Below are 20,364 nucleotides of genomic sequence, written 5' to 3'. Positions count from 1 at the left end.
TATCTAAATCTGTCACCCCCTTTATCTACCAGAAACATCTCCTTTAGAGACGAGCTTCCATGAGATTGTATTTGCTTTTATCACTGCTGATAAGCAATCCTCTACAAAGCATTTAGTACATTTATTCTATTGTTTTGAGGGAAAGGTTCATTTTTTTCAGCCTTTCTTTTAGAACCACTAAATGAGTTCTCTATATTTCCATGTCACCTGTAGCCATATTTCCATGTGTAATGTAAACCCCAGCATGCATCTCCCGTTGTGTTTCTGCCAGGAGAGTGGGCATGGAAAAACAGACATTCAGCCTGTGGTCAATTTAACACGAAAGAGAAGTTAATGACTTATGGTTTCACAATAGATTGATCTTAAAGCATGCAAAAATGACCAAGGCACAAAATGTGACCACAATGAATTACAGATGGCTGAACTACAACTCCATTTACTAATAACAATGTCTATCAATTCCTTTCCTTCCATAGGTGCACCTATGCAATATAATTTCTATACCTGTGGACTTTAGAAGAAACTAGAAAGAAATTAGAAGAACAGAAACATTGGTCTCCTAAAATCACCTCTATAGGCTTTGAAAATGAACATTCAACATCTTGTGTTGCTTCTATGTCTGCTGATACTTTCTCCGGACGCCTGTTTATGCCAGAGGGACTGTACAGGTGTAGATTGTCCTGTTTTGCAGGGCTGCATCGAAGAGGTCCTGCAGCAGGGTTCCTGCTGTGCCACCTGTGTGAAAACAGGATGTGCATGTGAAGGTTACCAGTACTATGACTGTGTCCATGCAGGCTTCCGCAAGGGGAAAGTTCCAGAAGGAGAATCTTACTTTGTGGATTTTGGAAGCACGGAATGCTCTTGTCCCCAGGGTGGCGGGAGGATCAGCTGTCGCTTCATCCCATGTCCTGATATCCCGCCCAACTGCATTAGCGTCTCGCAACCCGCGGATGGCTGTCAGCAGTGTGAGCGCACCGGCTGTGTCCATGGAAACAGGAAGTATGAAGCAGGCCACTCGTTCCAGATGCACCCATGTCAGGTGTGTCACTGTCCCAATGACGGTGGGAGACTGATGTGTTCTCCTATCCCTGACTGTGACCCCAGGAGTGTGACAAAGCCTGAGTTAGCCACCACCACTGAGAACCGCAGTCCTCTGAAAGATAGCAGCAGCCCCTATGTCAACAGACAGGCCAACCCTCTAGACCCACTCTCAAGACTGCACAAGTTACCTGGCAACACCTTACCTCTGTACAAGGAGGACCCACCCAGTCTTGGTAAAAAGGTGGATTATGACTACTCACCGGTTATAGCTACATCCACTAACCCACCACCCCTTGTCCAACCACTGGAATCGACCAGCGTGCCAGACCCCTATCCTCAATCCAGCTCTCCAAACATCTCTGATAAGGACCTGAGGCAAGAGCTGAGAGAGAGACTGGGGACACATGATCAGGACAGGATGGATCCCAGGACTGAGAGCCTCCAGAACATGAACCAGACCCCCTCGAGAACGGCAACACCAACAAGGGGACAGGAAGGGGCCCCAGAGATCTACAGGCATCAACCGGAACTTGGTATCATGGACAGCAGAGACCGAGAGACAAAGCACACGCTGAAGGAAGTAAAGCATGCCGTTGGCTCCGACACGGAGGCGGGACACACAACCCATCCCAAACACATAGAGGGTCCTCGCAGCCAGGATGGAGGCCACGCATCCCAGGGCCACAGGAGGCATGAGAAGGTCTCCGTGGAATCCAGCCGGCCCCAGGAGAAGCAGGAGCAGCCAGCCTCCATACCCACGGTGCAGTTCAAGCCCACCAGCAGAGCTCCAGTGAAGCTGCAGGAGGAGGGAGAGCAGCAGCCCGGGAGGCAGGCCCAGACCCTCTCGAACTACCAGCCCCCAGAACGGGAGGGAGACAGCGAGGGTGAGGCAGCACATTACATTATCACTGCACAGTGTGATAAAGGGATTAGCTCATAGTAGTCTGTAAAACATTGATTCTGTACATTTTTACCACAGAGTTTGCTCAGGAGCCTATACCAAAGGTGGTAGAATCTTACTCCATCATATGACATCACATTATGTGATACCCTCCAGCTCCTGCCCTGCTCATGTCCTGTGTTCTGCTGTGTGGAATTCTTAATCAGTCTACATGCTAGCTGGCTCTGGTCCAGGAAAACCATAGGTCATGGAAAGTGTGGGATCCCTTGACAGATCACCCTTTCCTGCTCTCTAGAGATAAGAGAAAAACCAATCAATTGTATTTATGACACTTTAATTTGATTTATGGAAGAATGCTACCTTAATAAAATGCTACGAACGGTTCATGAACAATGAATAAATGCTTTATTTTCATATCTCCTCCATATCATGTTCATCTGTGTGCCTCCTCCCTCATCGCCTTGCTGTAATGATGGGATGGCTGGCCTGCCCCTGTACCTTAGCCTGTCTCTCATGTCTGATCAACAGTGTGCTCAGGACGATAACAGCCCCCTCAGGGCACAGATACATGCCCAGCAGATCCTCAGATGAAAAACCGATGATAGATTGATAAAATGAAATTTGCAGTATGTAGAAAAGTAGAACATCTCTTCTCTGGGTGAAGGGTTATCAGGTTCTCCATCATGAGACGATACTGTATGATTCCTTTATGACACAGTTTCATTTTCCTTCATTGAGTTCATGTGTTTGATAATCCTCTTATGAAATCTAGGTCCCCCCTTGGAAAATGACCCAAATCAGATTACAAAGATCAAATCTGCAATGCTCAATTGAAATATAATGAGACTTTCAGACTTAAAACTGAGTTAGGGAAAGGTATTAACCTCATGCTTGCATCCTGACAGCCACTTCTAAGACACTTACTTAAAGTTTGGATTGAGTCACAAATCGGGGACTTTGACCACTTCTTAGTCAAAGTGGCTGTGGTGCAACAAACAGCAATCTGTGATGTTCCCAGCCCATGGCTAGTCAACCTGCTTTACTACACGCTGGTTGTTGAGACCTGTTAGGATCTTTCCCTCCTTTCAGCACCTGGCCTCCATAGGAATGTATAGTATGTATTGCTGAATGGGATGTTTCACTGTGAGTTAACATGAGAATTGAATGTCACCTACAATCCATGTAACATGGGTAGACTTTTAAGTCTTGAATCAGTTCTGGACTCTGGCTGTCATGAGCAACATTTTCCTCGTTCGCACAATGTACCTACAGACGCAAGTCTGAGGTCAAGTTTAGCAGAAATGTCTTGTGAAAGCCCATGAGTCAATATCCTCTGCTGGTTTTGAATTCCCTGAAACAGACAGATTTGTCTTGACAGAGGCCCTCATGTTTTTCGTGTTGCATATCAGACTATTAGGATGAAGTCCAAGTATTTAGCAGTAGTAGATTACCACTCATGCTAGGTTGACTGAGCGTGGACCCACACTGCCCTACACTCTCTGTTTGTGGAAGTGTGTGTGGAAGTGTGTGTGTGTGGAAGTGACTTATCTAGCTTCTCCCAAGTCTCTTGGGCTATGTGACATTGTTAGAGTTCATGGTTAAGGACCTGAGGGTCCAAGGGAAGACTTCCAGGAAGGTCAGCGCAGGAACTGTCCAAGACGATAAGTTCCATGAGTAATGGCTGTTATCAACACCATTAGAGGAAGATGCCTAAATCATTTGGAGAGGAAAGCAGAAAGCATGCCCTAAAAAAACACACAACCATTTTTCACTGCACATAAATGGGTCTGCTCTTTCTTGGAACTCTGCCCAACAACTTTTTTTTCTTTTTCCTCTTTTCAGTCAATAACTTTCCTCCGTCTGCACCCCATCCTCCACCAGCCACCCCGTGCAGCAGGCTCTGTGTGCGGAGGTGGAGTTAGGGGTGAGGCTCTCCCAGACTGGCCTGACTAGCTGTGGTGTTATGTTCCAGGGGGGAGTACCTGAGAGCACCATAATACTCATGTGATGAATGAGACCACTGTTGTGGCGTGATTGCCAGACGTTACTTTCTAGTCCCTCGTGAGCCGCTGTGATTACTCTTTTCCCCAGGAGCCTTTAGTGTTCCCAGTCCCCCCAGTAATCATTGGAGCTGGGGAACAGCTCCACACTCTGCTCATCAAAGAGCCAGCCTACCACCAGGCAAAACTGAAGACGGCATGCAGTGCATTGCCTTAGACTATTAAACAGACAAAGGAAAACTAAAGACATACGCTTAAAAAAAATCATGAGCTTTTCCTGTTCCTGTAGTTTCTCAGTATGTGTGTTGGAGGGTTAGGAACATCACTTTTTTATCACTACCACTGTCCCAACATGTAGCACATGGGAGTGGGCTGTGCAGAAGTATAATTTTCTTGAGCATGAGAAGGAGGGTGAATTCCAGAGCTTGCCACATTAGGCTTCATCTTTGCCGTTACTGTAAGGATGAGCTTGGAGGTGGCTCCTTTGGGTTCATCTAGGGGGATTTTCATGGACTTTACTTTACAGGCACATCTCCTTATTGCAACATGTCCTTATTAGAGGCCACCAACCATTCCACCAAGCCATTCCTGGTTAAAACCAGCACTGCCATATGTAGAAAACCAGGTCGTAAACATGGCCTATAAGTAGTAGTGGATTGGTGATAAATAACAGCAGGACAGCTCTGCCTCATATTCATCTGACTCGCTGTCACTGAAATGATGGTTAAACCACATTCCCCAGGATCCAGACACACCCGGGCTGAGCATTAGTGTTCCTTCTAACTCTATGTTGATGCATTTGCTAATGCAAGTTGTTTGAGATCTTCCAATGTTTGGTAACGTAATTGAGTTTAGGAGGAATTATCCCTAAACGAACAAATAATGGATCCTCCCTTTCAAGTAAATAACAAAACGGTGGAGGGTAGGCTTTATAGTAGAATGCCTTTAACTAATTGACTCCTAATTGAAGAACATTTGTAGCATGAAACAAGTCTAGCAGACCCTCAGGCAACGTTGAACATTTGTTGAAAAATGTGGGGGGACTGTGTGTGTATGTGTGTGTGTGTACAGTTTGTTTGAACATCAAACTAGTCATCCCACCACAGCTATATCTACTGAGACTGAAGGCTGGTGAGGGAAACCATGAAATGGAGAGACGGTCCCCGTGGCTCTGAACCACCAAGCACAACCAACCTCAGTCCACAGTTCACTGAGCTGCCTCACACAGTTCCATGCACTCCAGGTCCGTGTCATGGAGATTAGGATCAAAGTTGTCAATACAGTGTCTCTTCAAACATGATTCAGCTGTGAGGGAAGTGATGTCATTGTGATAGGAGAAGATCCCTCCCTATTATGTCATGGCCAGCTGCGGCTGGACAGTCCTAGCATGGCAACCAGCACATGATACTGTGTTTTTGCAGGCAAATGTCAAAGGTGTAAAAGACAGTGAGAGAGCGACACACGCTTACTGCAGGCAATATAATCAAAACCGTTCCAATATTGGCACTTGTCAGGTTAGCGAGCCAAGATTTGTTACATGTACATCTGTTGTTTCTGTATTTCCTCCTCCCCACCATACTGTAAATCACCCTTTCCACCAAGGGAATGATCCACAAGCTTTCATTAGGAAGGTGAACTATGTGCGGCGGGACAGGCGATTTACGGTCCGACCTGGACGTGTCAGGAGCTGTTCTTATGTTGTTGTGCATCTGGAGACACAGGATGATGTCACAGGTCCTGGATGGGCTCTGTGGTGGTGTGTCTGATGCTGGCATTCTGACAGACAGACGTAATGACAGGCCAAGCAAAGAGAGTTGGACCTCAACCGCCCGAGCCCATCTTCATCCCTCTCACTCCAAACATGAGAAATAAGCACCCAGGGTTGTCATTACGCTGCACACCTGAAAGGAACATGTTTATCCTACTGGTGAAATTAGAAGGTCTGTCTAAGAGATGTGGACTATGCAGACTCACTGATTGTTCGCCCCAATGCACAGTAATGGAGGTATTATAGTGAAAATGAATGTAGTTCAAAGGAGTCTGTTTGTGTTTGGATCTTTGTGGCTCCTTTGTGGGAGCGTTGTGAGCGGGGATCCTAGCTGTGTGTATACGTCCTGCCATCTGGAAGGACACATGGGGCTCTTCTCATGATGGGTGAGCTTATACCACCTAGTGAAAAGGAACAGGATGCGAATGGGATGAATAATGATGTTCTCTGTTATAATACCAGCGTTTGAGATTGTGGGTCTGGAACACATATTTATTCATCAAAGAGTTGTAACCTCTTCTAAGGTTTCAAATGTTCTAATTTCTGAAGCTATAAATTATGCAATCAGTACTGCAGTTTTCTCTGCACTTCATGATTGGCTTGCTGTTGGCATGAAAAGGTACAGGATGCCCCTGCAATACACTGGACAGAGCAGACAATCAGTATACAACTTGTGTCACAAGTGGGTCAAAATACAACTTATGTCATGAGTGCCATTGTGACTTCATACAGAAGCTATCTTTAAAAATGTTAAATATGTTTGGTAGGCAAGTTTTCTTACTTATCTGGTTTACATGTTATGCAAATATGTTTTTGATTGGCTTGCTTGATCTTCACAGCATTTTCTTAAGCAGGCATGCTGTACTCAGCTCAAATCTCGGTCCAAATCAGGCAAAAGTCAAATGAAACTTATACCCAGCAGATGAAAAGGCCACACACATAAACAGCGCTTAACTTGTAACCCATTTTGGGGTTCTGTACGAGAACATACCTGTAGAATGACCATATATGTCAGTAGTGAGAGGACTCTAACAAATTATATGTATACATACCATAATCTGTCCTCACAACCTGTGCACATCCCACATCACCTTTGTGTTCCCATGCTTTCAGTGCATTTTCAGGTGTTATGTTCCAAGTACAGTATGCAGTGCAACACAAATCAATGTTGGAATGCCAATTGTTATAGTCACGCGATGAACTTACCAACCCCAACATACTTGACTTTAAATCACATGTTCTAGATCACATGGTTTTCCTTCTATGTTTTCCCTGGATGGCTTTGGAATAAAGTGATACTGTGTCACTTCTTTGCTTGCACTGACACTAATTAGACTTCAAACTAAAAACTATTGGAAGCATTACATTGGATGCGTATTGTATGGTATCTTGGGTTTCATGGAACTTTGTGCCAGTGAAACAGAAAGGGAAGGTTTTAAATAATTAAATCCTTTTTCCTCATACTGTTGGATGTGTATTCACCAAAGGCAGATTTAGAGAAAATATTAGATTTCTAAGAGGCAAATGTAAGTCAAATTGGGGACAAAGACCTGGGCTCTTTACTTTAGAAACACTGCTGCACTACGTTTTATGTATGGTGTGTGTGTGTGTGTGTGTCTTCTAGCGGTGTCTGCCAAGGAGCTGGTGGAGATCTGCTGTGAGACTGGAGAGAAGTGGGCCTCAGCCAACGGCCACTGCAACATCACAGAGCTTCCCAGAGCAGACAAACACTCCATCTGTCGGTAAGACCCTAGGGGAGACTGACTGCAGGTCTCACTAGATAGAGGCCTAATTTCCCTTATTTTGGTGAGGCAACGATTGGTTTGGGGGCGCTTATTGCAGAAAAAAGTAGCTGGCGATTCCAGGGAGATTTTAGTTGGCATTTATTTGTGGTTTGAATCAAGCTTGTCTTGTTAATGTTAGATTCAAGCCCAGTTTCCTCATCCTAAAGTAAGTGAAAATTCAATGGAGATCTAATTGAGTTTTTAGTCTAGGACTCGGCTTAATCCCTGTCTGGGAAACTGGGCCTTAATGTTTTACAAACATAAGTCCATGTTGTTATCAATATTGTTTCAAGATAGTATTGTATGTTTCAAGTATAATTGTCATCATGGTTTCAAACTGTAAATATTTGACATCAGTAACAGAACCAATTAAAAAACAGTTTATTTTACAGGCTTTGCCAACTGAATGCTTAGCACAGATTCTGCAGTTGTACTAATTTACAGCTAGCTTTCCCAGGTCACACCTACTGTAGAAATAGGTTAACAGGACGTTCTTCTGTGTTTCTCTCTGCCAGGACTGCCCAGAGACAGTGCTGTCTGGGCTCTCTGAAGGAAAGCCGGTGTTTTGCGGGGCTGAATGCAGCCAGAGAAGGAGTCGTGTGTGACGAGGGCGCCAGTGACCAGTGTGGAGCAGACTCTTACAAGGTTAGTAGCTGCCCACAGTACAGTACAGTCCAGCCAAGGCCAGACAGGACGTGATGAGAAGTGATTGGCAAACCTAGAGAAATACCTTAGGTCAAACCAAGAGGTTGCCACACGTGTATTCATTTATTTAAATGCAGTTACAGGAACCACCCTCCCAGCCACTCTCAGTGAACACACTACTGAAGGGTCTTGTGATTTAATTTCCATAATTCAATTTAGTAAACTTTTCATGGTCAAACAGGCCCAAAGATTCCTCTACTCTAGACAGACAGTCAAAGATCCCTTAAAGGAGACCACAGAACTTGAAAATGTCTCAAGTTGTTTTTATCAAACGAGCTACATTCAGAGTTTGGACTCCCCGGTATTTTGGAAACATAGTGGTGATATTTGAGCATAACTGAAGCTTCAGCTGCATAGCTCACAGCTGTCAGTGTAGGGTGAAATCAAGTTGATGTAATGTGGATTTGTAGCATATTAGTCCAGATTACAAATCATTCATCTCCTGTCTGACCTGTGTGTTTCTGGAAGTACAGGCCCACTCAGAGGCCCCAGAGCAGTATGGGGTCATTAGTGACTCAAGGCTGGAGTTGGACATTAAATATTGGCTTTCACCACCTCACTATAGGCGGCACATAACTTAGGTCATATAATACTGAAGCACCACCACCCACCATCTCTGGGGTCACTATTTCAGTTTTATGTTTTGCTGTTGCCCTGTTTCAACAGTATCCTGAAGAGAACTTTAGACAGGGAGTGGAAGGAGAGAGAGAGACAGGGCGAGAGAGAAAGAACTGTATGTACAGTAAGAGATGCTCAAGGTTTGGATTTCTTGATAATGAGCACCATGACACAGCATTAGGAATACAACCAAGAACGCTCCCCAAACATTTTCTCTCAGCCGTCTGTCTGACATGCTGTACTGTTGTTGACCCATGCCCTCTACAGGAGTGCTGCAGCTGCTGCTCTCTGGGGTTACGTTTCCGCAGCGAGGGCCACCGGTGTGAGGCCCACCAGTACCTGGGCTACCCCTGCAGCCACGTCTTCCTCACCTGCTGTGAGGGCGAGGACGGGGCCCGGCAGGAGCAGGACGGCTTGCCCCTGGTCAGAGAGATGCCCACCCTGGACCCCACTGCCCTGCCAGTGAGAGGTAGAGGAGCACTGCACACACACACACACACACACACATACTGCACTGCCAATATGCTGCCCACCAGAATACTTTACACACCATGGCACATCCAGAGAGTGATGTTACACACACCATTTATCAGAGCAGGAAGACTCTCAAAGAGCCTCTTTATTTTACAACCATCTGTGTTGTGGAGTAACACAGTCTCAGTAGTCTGGAGGTCTGGGCAGCTAAACAAGAGGAAACCACAGTGGCAGCCCAGGAGCAGAGCAAAGCAGGACTGCATGCCCACAGACCAAAACAATTATTACACTGTTTTAAGTCTTTCCTTGCCTTTCCAGTACTGTATTCACTGTGCCTGCTGAATGGCTTAGATTCCAGTTCGTATCATTGTGCTCAGAAGACATTCCTTGACAGTAAAGATGCGCCATCAACTTAATCGACATGATCTAATTACCTACGAGGAAGTCGACATGATTAATAGAGAGGTGTTTTGCTATTGTAAGCATGTCACAGACCACCCATCCTCTCTCTTTCTCTCTCACCCCCTGTCAAGTGTCCGACAGCCCGTTCCCTAAGGAGGCCTTCTCCATCGGAGAGGAGGGGCAGGAGAACACAGCGGAGGGCCCTCCAGAGGTGGAGGATGTGGATGAGTGCCAGGTGTACCAGGGCACTCTGTGCCACCAGGGCTGTGTGAACACAGCAGGCTCCTACAGGTGTACCTGCTTCCCTGGCTACGTGCTGCAGATGGACGGCAGCAGATGTGTGCAAGGTAGACAGTCAGACTGTAGACGGTGAACATACTGTACACTGGTGACACTGGTGACACTGTACTGTTTACTACAGAAACAGTACAGTCATTCGGCTGAGTTTGCATTTAACCTATAACTTCCAAATTGAACATCACAGATGAATATAGAAAGACAAGATGGACAAGGGAACTGTTTTAATATATGCTGTACCCATCAAACTAAAACTGTTCAACTTATTTGAATGGACTTCTCCATAAATACCTGGATGGAGTGTTTTTGTGGCAGGTAGAAACATGTCTATATTTATCCTAACGTTCATAGCATATGATTGTGCTGTTGGACAGCGCAGCTCCTTCCTGTCTGGTTAAGCTGGTTGAAGCTGATAATGGTTATTCCTTCCTGGAGCTGCATCGACTCTCTAGTGGAGTGTCAGAACAGATACTCCCTTTAGAATTGCAGTTGTACACGTGGTATGACTCAGACATCTCCATAACAAGCGCTCTTCACACTTATCGGTACATCATTTGTAACTGAGAGATGTGAGGAAATACTTGAGGACATGTGAGACTTTAAAGTTGTGTTAGATTGTCTCTCTGAAGAAAACCAGGCCTTTATCAACTGAGGCTTTCACCCACAGAAGCCTGTCTCAACAGGCGTCTAATGTGAGGTCTCTTTTCAGTAAATTACAGTGAGGGCTGAGTCTCACTAATAAAAACATGGGGTTGTCTGCAGGCAATCGTTTTTCCTGTTCCACCTTTACCCCCAAGTGGAAGCTTTCATCTGACTGTATATCTAGTTTCATATAAAATGAGGAGAAGGCATTTCACAAGATTTTCCTAAACCACCACTAAGACTAGATAACAGGAGGAAGGGGCCATTGTTGATTACTGTGCAATTAGTCTTTTTTGTCAAATGTTCCTTTACCTTTGATACATGTATACATGTGCACTGTACCTACAGACATGGTAGATGAAGAGAACAGACTGAGAGAGGATGACAAACCAGCAGTGGGGTCCACATCCCCACCCTCCACCACCCAGCCACCTGTCCAGCTGAACCCCTGTGAAGGTGGGGCAGAGCTGGCTGTAGAGCCAGAGATGTGGCCTGGCAGACCTCCTCATCTCCCTCCCTCTCCATCTTCACCCTTTTAATCACCAGCTGGAATCACTACGTGGAAGTGCCCAATTAGATTCAAATGAGAAACACCAAACAGCTAATCTCAGCCCTGGTGGCCTGTCTCTCTTAACTTGCCTTTCCTCTATACTTGCAATTGTGTTTCAAATGTCACACACAAGCATACTGATTAGACCAGAGATTAGAGAGTAACTCCGTGTTCAGAGGTAGTGCAGCACCCTGTTAGAGATACTGTAGGTGACATTGTCGTGTGGGGGTGACTTTGGGGTGGACGTGTTTTGCTTCCTAACACCAGGGTGGGGACCTGTCCTAACGAGGGCCAAGCAGGAAATACAAAAGGACCAGGTCAGAGTTCAAAGGGAAATAGGAAATAAGCAAAAAGGATATAGTAAATCAGGAAGTGTTTATCTCTCATACACAGTCCTGGTGACGTCTCCCTTGTGACATGTGTCACCCTGACTACTGTTGTGTTGTGTGATGTTATGTATTGTGTTGTGCCCCTCCATAAAGGAAATGGCCCCTGTATGCAACAGTGCACCCCAGTGGCCGGAAGGCCTCAATGCTCCTGTTTCCCCGGATTTTCTCTGACGGCTGATGGTCAGTCATGTCAAGGTATGAAAGAAAGAGGGCATGAGAACACACCATACACACACACACACACACACACACACACACACACACACACACACACACACACACACACACACACACACACACACACACACAGTACCACTCATCAACACTATCCTTTCATCCCTCACCAATTTCAAACAGCCCCAGTCTGGTGTGGACTGTCTCTGACTCCATTCTTTCCCGGCCTAGCCTATTTTCCTCCAGTGCCCCAAGGTCTGCTGTGAACAACAGCTCTATTCCCCCTTGCCCACCACAGCACAGAACAGGAGACAGAGACACAGACCCTGTAAGATTTGTTGTTATATGTGAGATCTCACACTGTCTCCACCACATCGCAGTACCCTGGTTGAGACCCTCTCCAGTATGTTGGATCATAAAGCTGTCTCGTTGAGAGCTTGACCTACAGTCCTCCACACCGCACTCTCAAATTGCTCTGGTTTCTCTTCACAACTAGGATAAGTCACATCCTCTTGTGTTGCTTCCCTGTCGGGGGTGGTGCTGAACTGTGACATTGTGAGTGCTGCAGTGTGACAAATCTCTGTTTGTGTGGGACTTGGACGCAGTGGTGGTGCCCCCAATCCCCTCTCCCTGTGAGGGTACAGTCTGATGTTTAATCTGCCTGGGGACTGTCTCTGAGTGATATTGAGAATTACACTGGGATGCAAACCACTCTTGTGGAGTCACAATTGCACTCACTGTACTACTGGGCCAACCAATTCATCTTTTTGCCTCATCCGTTCTTCCCTGGTTGCTCTTTCTTCCTCACTCTCTCTCTCTATCTCTCTCTCTCTCTCTCTCTCTCTCTCTCTCTCTCTCTCTCTCTCTCTCTCTCTCTCTCTCTCTCTCTCTCTCTCTCTCTCACCATTCAGACATAAATGAGTGTCTGTCCCTGCGTGCCTGCCAGCTGAATGAGAGGTGTATGAACACGGCTGGGAGTTTTGTGTGTCAGAGGCAGATCACCTGTCCGCTGGGTTTCCAGATCAACAACGACATGTGTGAAGGTACGTCTGCATAGCTGCCCACCCAGGAGGCTAAGCACTTATGCTGCCACACTCCCACCTGGAGCCACTAGCAACACAACGTTTACGTTTTCGACCTTAACAGTCTGAGGAAAGAGTATTGTTCAAACCTACAATGACAGTTGCCCCCCATGCGACCCTGCCAATGTGGGCTTTTACTGTGCTGCGTCCCTTCACAAACAGTGCTTGTTAGGAGTTGACAGTTGCCTTATGCTGTAGTATTGGTTTGCTGACATGGGCCTCAGGAAGAGCACCAGTCCTACATTTACATTTACATTTAGTCATTTAGCAGACGCCCTTATCCAGAGCGACTTACAGTAAGTACAGGGACATTCCCCCCGAGGCAAGTAGGGTGAAGTGCCTTGCCCAAGGACACAACGTCATTTGGCACAGCCGGGAATCAAACCAACAACCTTCTGATTAATAGCCCGACTCCCTAACCGCTCAGCCAACTGACCCCCCAGTCTTGTGTTGATGTAAGTGTAGCTCGGCTCACAGCGCTTCTTATGATCTCCATGGCCTGGTCTGTGGTAGGGCGTGCGAGACTCACGCTGCCTCTGTGTGCTGGGAGACCTCGGAGATGAGGCGGTCGTTAACAGCTTGTTTACTCCTGCAGAGATATCACTCTTTATAGGGATGGAGGTGGAGGTATAACAACTGCAGGTCTCCACTTAAACCACTGTAGATACACACATTAACAAATTAGCAAATTAGCATGTATCGACAATAGCCACAACAGATACCATTTCACACGTTCAGCTCAGGAGTACCAGAGATTTAAGATGTAGTCATGTTGTGTCACCAAGTCCTTCATCATTTATTTACTCAGGGACCAGAACTCCCCAGCTTTCCCTCGCAAATGAATCCAACTCCCAGCAAAGGGAATGAATTCCCCCTCCACACCTCACGTCACTCAACCCCAGGAAGAAATTCTGTCTGTTGCTCTCAGAGTGGATTTCCAACCCAATTTCCTTGAGAATAATTATATCCTCTGTATCGGGAATGAACTTGCTGCCCTTCACTGGGCACTTTGAGCAAGCTTCTTCTTTGATTTGTCATGAGCAAATGACCTTGCTATTGCTATAACTAGGAGTGAAGGCCCTGACGATCAGGCACGTTCATCCCCTCCCTGACCACTCCCTCCGTCTGTCAGGCCTCTCAGCCCGCCAGCTGTGCCAGGCCTTCGTCAGGACCAGAGAGCTCAATCAGTGTCTGCTGGTTGGGACCAGCCCTTAACGAGGGGTTGGAAACTCAGACACACACTGATATAGAGGCAGTCTGTGTGAATATAAGACAACGTTACACTACACAGGTTGATACACACTTTCATCACACACACACACACACTCGTGAGCAGAGGCGGTCTCTCTAAGTCTGTATTCTGACAGATGTGAGTCCCTGCAGTGATGAGGGCTCATGCAGCTCTAGATGTGTCAGGGTGATTGACAGGAGGGGAATCCCCCAGTGGACAGGTGGAGGTGTGCTCTGTGGAAATGCTGTGCTCTGTTCTGTCAAATGCACACACACACTCACACAACACAGATAGGGGAAGACTAATGCACATATGTCAACCTGACTAGTTGGAGACATTCATCATTTAGAAATAATAAGCTTTAGGCCGGACAACGTTAATGATTATAATTAGTAGTGGGAACATTCCTTACATATCCTCTGAAGTGGACAACATTTTGAGTTGATTGTTTACTAGACCTGGAATGGATTCCATTATACTAGCAGTACAATCATTTCCGAGGTAAATCAAAGAACTAAGACTTCATTTTTACCTTAAGCCACAGTGCCACCCAGTGGCTATAACATGAACTGCATATACACTGTTCATCTAAAGCCCTCTCTTACAATACTGCAATTCCATGGATGCGTGTCTCTCTCTCTCTCTCTCTCTCTCTCTCTCTCTCTCTCTCTCTCTCTCTCTCTCTCTCTCTCTCTCACTCTCCCTCTCTCTCCACAGATATTGACGAGTGTGCTGAGAGGACCCAGACCTGTGGCCCTAGCTTTGAGTGTGTAAACACGGAGGGCTCGTTCCGGTGCAACCCCAGACCCCGCTGCCCCGCAGGCTTCTCCCAGGGCACGAACGGGATTTGCATGGGTGAGTCTCCCACAACACACACGCCAGGTACACTGTGGGACAAGCAGCATTACTGGTATGATGATTCGTGGGATCACTGTAAAATCCTACAGTGAAACACACATCAAACGAACTAACCTCCGTTCCATGTTTTATGAGGATTGATGCCACCTGTGTTGAATCTAAACCAGTGCCACAGGTGAGCCAGAGCCCAGCTCAGCTCAGAGGACCCAGCGGGGGTCCGGGGGCAGAGGGGTTAAATACCACCCAGGCGGGGGATCAGAGGGCTCCAGCTCTGGGCCTGGGCCTGAGCAGTGTGGGCTGCAGTGGGGCAGATGAAAGCCTGAGTCCCCCCCTTCCTCCCTTGCCCTCCCTCGGTTCTGCTCCAGTACAGTGCGTACTGATGCTGTGGAATTAGCCCCCAGGGGCAGGAACTGGGGCATGTCGAGGCAGACCCAAACCACTGTTAAAAAGTGTGAATGGCATGGTTGGAAAACGAGAAAATGGAGAATATCTCTCTCTCACACACACTCACACTCACACCAACACACACATCACATAACTGAATTATTCAGGGGGAAGAGAGTGTGTGATGTCTGTGGTCCTTTGATTTTAAGAGCGTGACTAAGGGCCTGCGCCCTATTCCCTCCTTCTCCTCGTTCTTCTGTACATCTCCACTTCTCCCTGCGGTTCCCTCCCTCCCGGCATCTCTCTCTCTCTGGTCTCATCTCTCTCTCTCTCTTTCTTCTCCCTGTGTTCCCCCTCTCTCTCTCTCTGGTCTCATCTCTCTCTCTCTCTTTCTTCTCCCTGTGTTCCCCCTCTCTCTCTCTCTGGTCTCATCTCTCTCTCTCTCTTTCTTCTCCCTGTGTTCCCCCTCTCTCTCTCTCTGGTCTCATCCCTCTCTCTCCCTTTCTTCTCCCTGTGTTCCCCCTCTCTCTCTCTCTGGTCTCATCCCTCTCTCTCCCTTTCTTCTCCCTGTGTTCCCCCTCTCTCTCTCTCTGGTCTCATCTCTCTCTCTCTCTTTCTTCTCCCTGTGTTCCCCCTCTCTCTCTCTCTGGTCTCATCCCCCCTCTCTCCCTTTCTTCTCCCTGTGTTCCCCCTCTCTCTCTCCCTGGTCTCATCCCCCCTCTCTCCCTTTCTTCTCCCTGTGTTCCCCCTCTCTCTCTCCCTGGTCTCATCCCCTCTCTCCCTTTCTTCTCCCTGTGTTCCCCCTCTCTCTCTCCCTGGTCTCATCCCCTCTCTCCCTTTCTTCTCCCTGTGTTCCCCCTCTCTCTCTCTCTGGTCTCATCCCTCTCTCTCCCTTTCTTCTCCCTGTGTTCCCCCTCTCTCTCTCTCTGGTCTCATCCCTCTCTCTCCCTTTCTTCTCCCTGTGTTCCCCCTCTCTCTCTCTCTGGTCTCATCTCTCTCTCTCTCTCTTTCTTCTCCCTGTGTTCCCCCTCTCTCTCTCTCTGGTCTCATCCCTCTCTCTCTTTCTTCTCCCTGTGTTCCCCCCTCTCTCTCTGGTCTCATCCCTCTCTCTCTTTCTTCTCCTTGTGTTCCCCCCCTCTCTCTCTGGTCTCATCCCTCTCTCTCCATTTCTTCTCCCTCTGGGTTTTCTCCATCACCTCTTCCTCCTTCCAGACATCGATGAGTGTGTGAGCCTTGGCCGGCCCTGTAGCCCAGGGTTCAACTGTCTCAACACAGTGGGATCCTACAGCTGTCAGCGCAAGATCATCATGTGTAGCCGTGGTTACCACGCCAGCCCAGACGGATCCAGATGCATTGGTGAGAGGAGCGCCTCTACAGTATGAACATCTCCACACACTGACCCTTCCTCAGTGCCTCCACTGTCGTGAAGCCGACATGGAGAGTCCAGCCAACCCACTCCCCTATCTGTCTGCCTCTCCGGTCAGATGTGGATGAGTGTCAGAGCTCCCTGCACCAGTGTGGAGAGGGGCAGCTGTGCCACAATCTGCCCGGCTCCTACCGCTGTGACTGCCAGGCTGGCTACCAGTACGACATGTTCAGGAAGACGTGCGTGGGTATGTGCTAAAGAAACAAACCTCCCATATGCATGACATTTTTGTCTTCTTTTTTTTTTTTTTTTTGGGGGGGGGGGGGATACTTTCTCTTTTTTCCCTCTCCCTCTCCCTCTCCCTCTCCCTCTCCCTCTCCCTCTTCTTCTCCCTCTCCCTCTTCCTCTTCCTCTTCTTCTCCCTCTCCCTCTTATTCTCCCTCTCCCTCTTCTTCTCCCTCTCCCTCTTCCTCTTCCTCTTCTTCTCCCTCTCCCTCTTCCTCTTCCTCTTCCTCTTCTTCTCCCTCTCCCTCTCCCTCTTCCTCTTCTTCTCCCTCTCCCTCTCCCTCTCCCTCTCCCTCTTCCTCTTCTTCTCCCTCTCCCTCTTCTTCTCCCTCTCCCTCTTCCTCTTCCTCTTCTTCTCCCTCTCCCTCTCCCTCTCCCTCTCCCTCTCCCTCTCCCTCTCCCTCTCCCCCTCCCTCTTCCTCTCCCTCTCCCCCTCCCTCTCCCCCTCCCTCTTCCTCTCCCTCTCCCCCTCCCTCTCCCTCTCCCTCTCCCTCTCCCTCTCCCTCTCCCTCTCCCTCTCCCTCTCCCTCTCCCTCTCCCTCTCCCTCTCTCTCCTAGTTGGTATTCTGGAGTGTGCAAACGACTGCGCTGCTTTCCCAGCTGTGCTGCAGTCTTATCTCCTGCTGTTCCACCGGGCTGCAGACACTGCAGAGGACAGTGTGCTGATTCACTCTGTTGTGACTCTAATAATAATGGACTCCACTGGAGTGTTTAGACTATCAGCAGGCAGCTGCTTCCCACACTTCACACCCATATTCACACACAGCCACACAGACACATGCATACATAACCACATACAATCCCGCACGCGCACACATACATAACTACACACAACCACACGCACACCCATATTCGCACACTGCCAAACACACAACCACATACGCAAACACACACACACAAACACACGCACACAGGCACATTCACTTTGACAGTGTGTGTAACACCTCCTCCTCTCCTGTCAGATGTGAATGAGTGTTGGCGCTACCCTGGCCGCCTCTGTGCCCAGACCTGTGAGAACACACCAGGCTCCTATCAGTGTTCCTGCACAGTTGGCTTCCGCTTATCCACTGATGGCAAGAACTGTGAAGGTGTGTATGTATACAATAAGTGCGTGTACAATTTGTGTATGTACTATGTGTGCATAGGCATTTGTTGTTATTTCCACCATCACACCTCTACCTTTGCTGAGTTGAGTTATCTGAGTGGAGTGATACAGTTGGCCAGAGATCAAATGATAGAAGTCCTAATTCTTCTGTATCCTGCAGATGTAAATGAATGCCTCACCAACCCATGTAGCCAGGAGTGCGCCAACATCTATGGGTCCTACCAGTGCTACTGCCGACAGGGCTATCACCTGAGGGAGGATGGGCACTCTTGTGAAGGTCAGACACACACACCACACACACACACCACACACCACCTCGTGGATAGATGTACCCTGACTCATCTTCTTCCGCCCCCCAGACATCGATGAGTGTTCCCAGAGCATGGGCCACCTGTGCACGTACAAGTGTGTCAACGTGCCAGGCAGCTACCAGTGTGCCTGTCCTGAGTACGGCTACACCATGTCCCCTAACGGACACTCCTGCAGAGGTGAGGACTCAGGACACACAGAGGGGACCAGCGGCTCAGATCTGACATCCATACATCTGATCAATATAGAGTTTCTGTGTACGGGAACATGGCTGGTTAGATATCCTGATCTGTTCCACAGTCCAGAGCGCCTGAGTAGCCCTGTTTACCTGTGTGGTTCTGCTTCCAGATGTAGATGAGTGCACGATGGGCAACCATAACTGCTCCCTGGCAGAGACCTGCTACAACATCCAGGGAGGCTTCCGCTGCCTGTCCTTCGACTGTCCTCAGAACTACCGCCGGGTCTCCGACACGTACGCCACCTCGCCCCGCCACCCAGCCCCAGGCCGCGTGATGTCATGGCTCTGGTTTGTGTCAGCGTGCTGCTGGTTGACTGTATTGATCAGCTGCTTGTGTCTCCCCAGGCGCTGTGAGAGGATGAACTGTCCCAACCACCTGGACTGTCAGAACTCCCCTCTGAGGATCACCTACTACCACCTGAGCTTCCAGTCCAACATCCTCATCCCCGCCCAGATCTTCCGCATAGGCCCCTCCCCCGCCTACTCGGGAGACAACGTCATCATCAGCATCACCCAGGGCAACGAGGAGAACTACTTTAGCACGCGGAAGCTGAACGCCTACACCGGAGCGGTGTACCTGCACCAGCAGGTGCGTGAGCCTCAGGACTTCCTGGTCGATGTGGAGATGAAGCTGTGGAGACAAGGCACCTTCACCACCTTCCTGGCCCGCATCTACGTCTTCATCACTGCTAACTCCCTTTAACGCTCAGGACTGGGCCACATGGACCTAACTCAGAGCCTTAGGACAACACTTTGACTGATGAAACCAAGATGGAACCTGTTGTTATCTATGTCGTTTTATGCTATTCCAGCTGCAACTCTCTTTTATCTGAGATTCTGACATGATTCATGTTTGGGTAATTTTTGTCCACTTTATAATGTTGTGGAAGTGCTGTCTCCACCCACTAGAATAAACATATTATTACCGATCAGTTCTGTTTAACTGGAACATGCAGTCATCTATAGGAACTATGCAAGATGACATCTTCTTCAGCCTAGCGTTCTGTGTGTGGCTGGTCTGGTATACAAGCTGCCAGCTACATACCACTATTCAATCTCCCTTCAGCTGCTGGTCCCTGTTGTCTCTTGAAGAATGTTGTACCACTATGCTAATTTAATACCACATTATATGACATGTATTTTTTATCTCTTTATTTAGACACATTACAAATGGATGTATCATATTTTTTCTGCTGGTTTCATAAGCTGCAAATTATTTTTAATAAAAGATAAAACCATACTTAACACATATATGTGTCTAGACGTGTATTCAAAGCAATATACAAGTATCTAAAGTGTCCCTATAATAGTGAAAGAGGCTGGATGTGACGGAAGGGCAGGGAGTTACCTCCGCTCTTATTCAAATCTACAACCAATCAGTCAGATGTAAGTCTGCTATGGCAGCTGATGTGTCAGAACATGCCACACATTAAACATACATTGCTATTTACTTACCGTTTCATACCACACATGGACAAAATGAGGTCTTTACTGCAATTACAGCACATTTTTATGACAGCAAATAATTAAAAAAATGATAGTATGTTGTGTCATATGTGTAATAAAAGCTGATAAGGTCCTAAGTTATGTAATACATTATTCTATGCAGGGGTTGACAGGAACATACCAGATATAAGGTAGCTTGATTTACCACCATTAGACAGAGTAACACCCCCACCTACAGGACATGATATTTCCGACATGCAGAGGATAACGTCACCTGACAGCCATAGCTATTGTCACTCTGAAGCAGACTCTCAA

General features: G+C 47.6%; 1 protein-coding gene across 1 annotated transcript; it reads left to right on the top strand.

Annotated features, from left to right (window-relative positions):
• Window positions 1-586: 586 nt before the first annotated feature.
• On the top strand, window positions 587-19,833 carry LOC136945875 (fibulin-2-like). The gene is made up of 16 exons (XM_067239971.1): window positions 587-1,925; window positions 7,335-7,452; window positions 8,010-8,139; window positions 9,085-9,286; window positions 9,825-10,040; window positions 10,981-11,088; window positions 11,665-11,766; window positions 12,657-12,788; window positions 14,776-14,913; window positions 16,513-16,656; window positions 16,785-16,913; window positions 17,914-18,039; window positions 18,217-18,333; window positions 18,416-18,544; window positions 18,714-18,837; window positions 18,949-19,833. Exons 1-16 carry the CDS (start codon window positions 587-589, stop codon window positions 19,304-19,306), a joined length of 3,612 nt encoding a protein of 1,203 aa, XP_067096072.1. The 3' UTR covers window positions 19,307-19,833.
• Window positions 19,834-20,364: the final 531 nt, after the last annotated feature.

Source organism: Osmerus mordax, chromosome 7 (genome assembly GCF_038355195.1).
Source record: "Osmerus mordax isolate fOsmMor3 chromosome 7, fOsmMor3.pri, whole genome shotgun sequence".
Classification (NCBI taxonomy): Eukaryota; Metazoa; Chordata; class Actinopteri; order Osmeriformes; family Osmeridae; genus Osmerus; species Osmerus mordax.
This window is presented reverse-complemented; position numbering and strand designations above follow the sequence as displayed.